This window comes from Oncorhynchus kisutch, linkage group LG2 (genome assembly GCF_002021735.2).
Source record: "Oncorhynchus kisutch isolate 150728-3 linkage group LG2, Okis_V2, whole genome shotgun sequence".
Taxonomy (NCBI): domain Eukaryota; kingdom Metazoa; phylum Chordata; class Actinopteri; order Salmoniformes; family Salmonidae; genus Oncorhynchus; species Oncorhynchus kisutch.
Genome location: NC_034175.2, coordinates 40570666 through 40578324, shown reverse-complemented (window position 1 = coordinate 40578324; position 7659 = coordinate 40570666). Strand labels below are relative to the sequence as shown.

Here is a 7659-nt window from a genome sequence, read left to right as displayed (position 1 = left end):
GCTTGAGGACCTTTCGGTTACTGGCCCAATGCTCTTGACTGCTTATTATTCTTATTATATATATATTATCTCTGTATTCTGTTATTTAATTGAATTATTATGTTACATATTTTTGGATTGGTTAACTTGCCACTCAAAGGTCTACTAAGCAGAAACGCGTTGGCGTTTATTTGTCACGCTATTTGAAATATCTCTATCGAAGTGCCAAGTAAATAAAGTCTTATTTAAATCAAAGAAGTTGCTCCTTTCGTTCTTCAAGACTGCCTTGATGGAAAAAGAAAGCTCCACGACTCGTTACTTTAGACCTACTTGTGATGGCCATCCAATCTTTTTTTTCCCCTGCCAGAAAGCACAGGCATTCCAATATAAGAAGAATTATCTATTTATTGTTCTCCTTTAGCTCTATCCCAAGAAGGAAAACACATTTGACTCCTCTGCGTTTTTGGTAATGTATACCTTCTGGGTAGGTAGCCACATAACATAGCGTTAAGTCATTGCGACGTGGAGCGTTGTGCTACTATTGTCTTACATTTGTTGGTGGTCTACTGAAAAACTAGGCTATCACTAGAGGGGAGTATTTAGCTTTCTATCTACCGGCCAGACAACAGCGTGACCACAGTGCCGCAATGAATCCGATGTCATTGTGATTTTAAGAAGCCTAATGAAATAACAGCGAACGTTATCTTTCATATTTAGGGAAGGCTACACAAATGTTTAATTCAAAATGATCCGAAACTGCTCTCAAGAAACGACCCAGTAGAATAGAATGAGATTTGGGAAAAGTTCCTAAGTGTTTCCATGTATAATTGACTCTTCATTAGGCCTATGATGAGATGTTGCGATAGGGGGCATCACGGGGACAACGGGAGAGTGAGTGCCTTTTGAATGACGGGACGTGCTTTGTCAAATCATGGGGTGAGAGAGGTAGCTGGTAGGCCAATGGACCAACATTAGTTGTTTATCGCCCTACATATATAAATGGAGTTATCACATGGAATTGTGTAGGCTTCAATCACACGTTGCAGAGCAGTAGCCTATCTGCATTGTGATGATCAAATCAAATTGTATTGGTCACATACACATATTTAGCAGATGTTTTTGCGAAAGGCTTGTCTTTCTATTTGGCAGGGTTTAAAAAAATAAATAAATGCTATCTATGTTGGGAGAAAAGACATAGGCTATTGGTTTGAATAAAGGGGTTGTGTCTAATCCCAAAATAAATCATATATTGCGGCTTCTTGTCAACTTTCTCCACAGCAGTTTATTCCCCTTAGCAATCTAGTGAAAAGGGAAAGGAGTGTGTTTAGGGGGCGAGGGTATAGGGGCGGAGGGGTCTGCTTCTGAGCTATTGTTGGGAATACATCCTGCTGTTCCAGGCTGTGCTGATACAGCTCCTATCTGCGCGATTAGCGTATTTTACAATAAACAAGGAGGCAAGGGATTTGGGGGTTAGATACAGACTTTGTACTATTATGACTTTTTTTTCCTGTAAACGACTTAGGTTATATATGTAAAATCATGTTGATGCTTTTTTTCATAGCCAGACCAATTTCATTATGCAGCTTTCGTGACATCACTGGAACGAACTGCCAAGAAACCGTTGTAATGCAACCATATGCCGATGCCTTGACTTTATAGGCTATAGGCTTGGGATGCTCTGGGCTATATTATACTCAAGACGTGGGGCGTTTAGTGTAAATCCTCTCTTTTCCCCCCAGCAGAACAACCCATTTGAAATCGTACGGTATCTTCATTTTGTCACGCGCGCATTGGGTTCCTTTTGTGGCGCCGGGGCTGCGAACGGAGGAGGTTGAATGTGAAACAATAGAGCGCAAAATACAGCCCAAGCACAAGGACGGAAACCCACGACTGAAAAACGCGAGCGCCTGTGACAAAGAACTCAAGAACATGAAGAAGCCAGCCCGCGCTGCACTGATTTGGTTAAAGTAATCACTGGATATATTTCGGGCTACATTGTCTCTTGAAATCCTCTAGTGGAAAACATGAATTCTGCTGAAGCAGCCGAGGAGGGACCGAATGATTCAGATACGGATGCTTTTTTCAAAACCGGTAGGATGAAAGTACAATATTTGAAACCCTTTATTTCAGTGAAGTGAAACGTTTTGATACATGCAATGCTGGACGGGGTAAGCTATTGTCTTGAACCTATGGCAAATCATCTCTTGCCGTAGCCCCAATTGGTCTCTGTTGGAGAACGTGAGTCCCTCGGCTTTAGGTACCAGTTCTCAAATCTAATGAGGACTAAAATATAAGAAATGTTCTATTCATTGACACTGTGTAAACATTGAATCGAGGATATCTGTAGAATTATGTGATATGTTGTTGTTATAACGTATATCAGATGTGTGTGTATAAGGGACACACTGTTGCTTTTGTTGGACACGTATTTACCTTCTACATTCATTATTGCACCACCTTGAACGCGCACACACGCACTCAAAAATATACTGCCGTGTGTGTGTGTGTTGTAAACACTTGTCACCAGAAGAAGTTGACAGCTTGGGATGATCTTGTGCCATCTATCAACCAACACTGGACTGCTTAAATTAGTGGCTGTCAGTTACTGTGGGACTCCATCAGAGGGGAAAGGCAGTTTCTCAAAGAACAACTCTGACACTTGTCATGTTTAGAGACCCTTCCCAGCACCATGTGGGTTTAGGATCTAAGACTGTATTCCTGCCTAGTCTGCTGTGCCTGTGTGTGTGTGTGTGTGTCAAACACATTCTGTATGCTCTACTGGAGAAGTGGGACACACCCTGCCTCTCCATCTCAATATAGTCTAGTGCATGGGAATCACACCAAGCTCTGCCAGCACACCCACTAGTTTTCATCTCACATTAATATATATATATATATATATATATATATATATATATATATATATATATATATATATATATATATATATATATACGTTTTCTTTGTAGTCTATCAGGCAGCCTCCTTAGTAGGGTGGGGAGCAGATGAGAACCAGGAAGTGGGACAAAACACAAGCTGGTGGAAAAGTGGAGCCCCAGCCCCTAAGACATTGTGCCTTTGGCGTCAAGGTGTACGGAACCACAACAGCACTGGCTTCCTCTACGCCGAAATGGAATTGAAATGACTCACAGATGGCGAGATCAGTAAAAGCCACTGACGAGGAATATTACTTTTCTGTGGTGGTGCAGTGGAGACCATGCGAGGACACCTGCTCCTGTTTCTCAATAGGTCTGTCATTGATAGTTCTATTGATACACCATGACAGGACCTACCCTGGGGGCAGGCAGGCAGGGGGGTAGAGACCATAAACCATAAAGGTACCACTCAACCACAGCCCCAACCAGGAGTGGGTGTTTACCACAAGAGAAAGATGCTATGTGGCTGAATGCGCTGTAATCCATTCACAACGGCCGGCTGAAAGAGCGCTAAAAGTGGGTTTATGTCCTGAGCCACACAGGAGTCTCCATGCCTGCTCATTCAGAACGTAGAGGTAGATTAACATTGAATGAAAACTTGAATTCTCCCCTCTTTGTAAAGTGGCTTCTGGAGTAGAAGCATTTTCTCCCATACAGGACTTAGGTCTTTCGCCTGCAAGGATCACAAAGTCATCAGAGAAGCCTGGTGAAAATGTATTTCTCCCTCCGTCTGCCTTTTCGACATGTAATTGGTAGCCATGGCAATCACTTCGCTGGGTAATTTCGCCCGCTTGCACCTGGCTTTTAACAAGTAGCGCCGGAGCAGAGCAAGGGTCATCATTAGTCCAGGTAATAATTGCTGGAGATTGACAGAGGCAAGCTCTTGGATCAATATCTGAAATGCTCGAAGCATTTCAGTCTGCAGGAAATAAGTCAAACTGAGAAGAAACACCACAGCAGCTGGGTCGGAAGGAACTACTTTAGTTGATTGGACCAACATTGTGAATATGAAGTCTCAAATCAAATTGTATTGGTCACATCCACATGGTTAGCAGATGTTAATGCGAGTTTAGGGAAATGCTTGTGCTTCTAGTTCCGACAGTGCAGTAATATCTAACAAGTAATCTTAACAAATTCACAACAACTACCTTATACACACAAATGTAAAGGGATGAATAAGAATATGTACATATAAAATATATGGATGAGTGATGGACGAACGGCATAGGCGAGATGCAGTAGATGGTATAGAGTACAGTATATAGGTATGAGATGAGTAATGTAGGATATGTAACCATTATTAAAGTGGCGTTATTTAAAGTGACTAGTGATCCATTTTATTATGTCCATTTATTTAAGTGGCCAGAGATTTGAGTCAGTATGTTGGCAGCAGCCTCTCTGTGCTAGTGATGGCTGTTTATCAGTCTGATGGCCTTGATAGAGAAGCTGTTTTTCAGTCTCTTGGTCTCAGCTTTGATGCACCTTTTACTGACCTCGCCTCCTGGATGATAGCGGAGTGAACAGGCAGTGGCTCTGGTTGTTGTCCTTGATTATCTTTTTGGCCTTCCTGTGACATCGGGTGCTGTAGGTGTCCTGTAGTTTGTCCCCGGTTGTGCAGACCGCACTACCCTGTGGAGAGCCTTGCGGTTGAGGGCGGTGCAGTTGCCGTACCAGGCGGTGATACAGCCCGACAGGATGCTCTCGATTGTGCATCTGTAAAAGTTTGTCAGTGCTGTTGCGCCTTCTTCACTACCCTGTCTGTGTGGGTGGACCATTTCAGTTTGTCCGTGATGTGTACGCAGAGGAACTTAAAACGTTCCACCTTCTCCACTGCTGTCCTGTCGATGTGTATGGGGGGTACTCCCTATGCTGTTTCCTGAAGTTCACGATCATATCCTTTGTTTTGTTGACAGAGGTTATTTTCCTGACACCACAATCCGGGGCCCTCACCTCCTCCCTGTAGGCTGTCTCGTCGTAGTTGGTAATCAAGCCTACCACTCTGGTGTCGTCTGCAAACTTGATGTTTGAGTTGGAGGCGTGCATGGCCACGCAGTCATGGGTGAACAGGGAGTACAGGAGAGGGCTGACAACGCACCCTTGTGGAGTCCCAGTGTTGAGGATCAGCGGGGTGGAGATGTTGTTTCCTACCTTCACCACCTGGGGGCGGCCCGTCAGAAAGTCCAGGACCCAGTTCCACAGGGCGGGGTTGAGACCCAGGGTCTCGACCTTAATGACGTGTTTGGAGGGTACTATGGTGTTGAATGCTGAGCTATATTCAATGAACAGCATTCTTACATAGGTATTCCTCTTGTCCAGATGGAATAGGGTAGTGTGCAGTGTGATGGCGATTGCATCGTCAGTGGACCTATTGGGGTGGTAAGCAAATTGAAATGGGTCTAGGTTGTCAGGTAGGGTGGAGGTGATTTGATCCTTGACTACTGTCTCAATGCACTTTATGATGACAGCAGTGAGTGCAATGGGGCGATAGTCATTTAGTTCAGTTACCCTTGCTATCTTGGGAACAGGAACAATGGTGGCCATCTTGAAGCATGTGGGGACAGCAGACTGGGATTGATTGAATATGTCTGTAAACACACCAGCCAGCTGGTCTGCGCATGCTCTGAGGACGCGGCTCGGGATGCCATCTGGGCTGGCAGCCTTGCGAGGGTTAACACGTTTAAATGTTTTACTCACGTTGGACACGGAGAAGGAGAGCCCACAGGCTGTGGTAGCGGGCCGTGTCAGTGGCACTTTATTGTCCTTGTTTAATTTGTCTTTGAGCAAGACGTAGCAAGAAGTAGGCAAAAACTGGGCTTACTAACCAAATTACTAGGCCTAAATTTTGCATTAAAACAGGATGATAAAACCCATTTCATCTCTTTTTTTTTTTTTTGCATTTTCTTAGAACTGCATTGTTGGTTAAGGGCTTGTAAGTAAACATTTCACTGTAAGGTTGTATTCGGCGCATGTGACAAATGTAATTTGATTTGATAAAAAAATATATTTTGAGTTACGCAGTTCGTAAGTTGCTATGGGGCGTTGTAGAGGGCTAGCTCCATTCATTATTCAAATCCCTGGCCAGTGTGTTGGTGCTAGAGATGACTGTGGGGTGGAGTGTGTGGTCACACAGCTTGCTCAAATCGGCTAGGGCAGCTGGTTGACCTTAGTGCCCCCAGGACCTTAATTTTCCACTTCATTGTGTGATATAGGACCTGCTCCCTCTCGGGAGACTATGTCTGCATCCCAAATGGCACTGTATTCCCTATATTGTGCACTACTTTTAGAGTACCTATATAGGAAGTAGGGTGCAATTTGAAATGCACAAAATGACAAAGACTGCCTGGGCTGGATGGTCATGATTCTTAATATCTTAGCTCACAGTCATAGTTTGATGAGGGGCTAGCCATTTTATTTAATTTAAAAGCTAAGGTTAACTGTTGATAGCTCCACCTAGGTAATATCAGGGCACTGCAGATGAGGTTCCCTATGCATTCAGGCATGTGATTAATGTGTGGAGATGCACACGAGTACACAAAACATTACAATGTAATTGGCTCCCCAGTGACAGGAAAGATATTGACATTAATTCACACCTGTGAATATTCCTCACTTTGTTTTGTTCTTTTTTTCACTTCATATCCCCTTTAGTATAATAAGCATAATTAAAAGTAATAGATTCAATAAATGATCATCATTGCCATCAGCCAATGTATATAGGCTACCTCAGTGCAGTGTCTATTCTTCCAGGCCATGCATTGAACATTTAAACAGTATAGCCTTGTGCCTATGCCGCTTTACCTACCCCCTGCACATCTGCTCTGACCAAACACAATGCAGGTCTGGGTGTTTTGATCTTGGCACATGAAAGAGAATCTGTGAAAGAGAATGAAACAATGCTGACTGAATGGAGTCATGGTGTCCCTGCAGTCTGAGAGCCAGGCAGGCAGACAGGCAGGCAGGTTCCACCCCATCGGGACAAGCTTTGGCCTGGGTACTGTATCATCGGGCCGCCCCCTCCCCTCCTAGTCGTACCAGGCCTGGCCCAGCCGGGCCCTGATAGTTAATGACTTATTTGCTGTGCTGTGCTCCATGCTGCGTGGGTAGCAGCCAGAGGGGAAGAACAATGGGCTCCCATGCCCCCGCTGTCAGCCGGAACATTGGGTGTGTGCTGAGCTGAGGGCCTTCCCCTCTCTCCCCGTCCCGGTCCCCTCTCTCCCTGTCCCTTCTCCCCTCAGCTGGCCAGGCACACCAGGCTCAGTCTACACTGCAATGCACCGTGCCGCCAGGGAGGAAAATGGCTAATTTGCCAACGTAAACCACTGGGGTAATAGAGAGAGTGAGATAATTTTGTGAGGATTATTGAGTCATGATCTGACGTGGAGGAGGGAGTAAAGAAGAGGGCGAAAGAGGGATGTCCCCCACTTCTAAAAGCAGCAGGCTCCTCACCGTTCATGACGAACCATATGCTGTCAGTGTTTTGTTGGGGGCGGGCTGGTTGGTTAGTCTGAGAGGGTAATGGAGGGAGATCTTATTAGCTGATCCATCACTGCTGCTGCTGGAATATCAAGGCTTTTAGAGAAATTGACAAAGTAGTCGAAGCAGCTCCCTAAGGACAGCATCTGGGCAATTCCACGGTAACAGCATCTGGGCAATTCCACGGTAACAGCATCTGGGCAATTCCACGAAAACAGCATCTGGGCAATTCCATGGTAACAGATTTGCGCTGAGACTCCGATTTTTCACT

The 7659-nt window shown here is 44.8% G+C and overlaps 1 protein-coding gene across 2 annotated transcripts in view; it reads left to right on the top strand.

Annotated features, from left to right (window-relative positions):
• The first annotated feature begins 1388 nt into the window (after positions 1-1388).
• Positions 1389-7659, top strand: part of LOC109865868 (kalirin) — a 260858-nt gene continuing 254587 nt past the window's right edge. For both annotated transcript variants that reach the window (XM_031794240.1, XM_020454357.2), the window contains exon 1: positions 1389-2070. In XM_031794240.1, the coding sequence (XP_031650100.1) occupies positions 2004-2070 (67 nt within the window). In that variant the 5' untranslated portion in view covers positions 1389-2003. The remainder of the gene's footprint in view (positions 2071-7659) is intronic.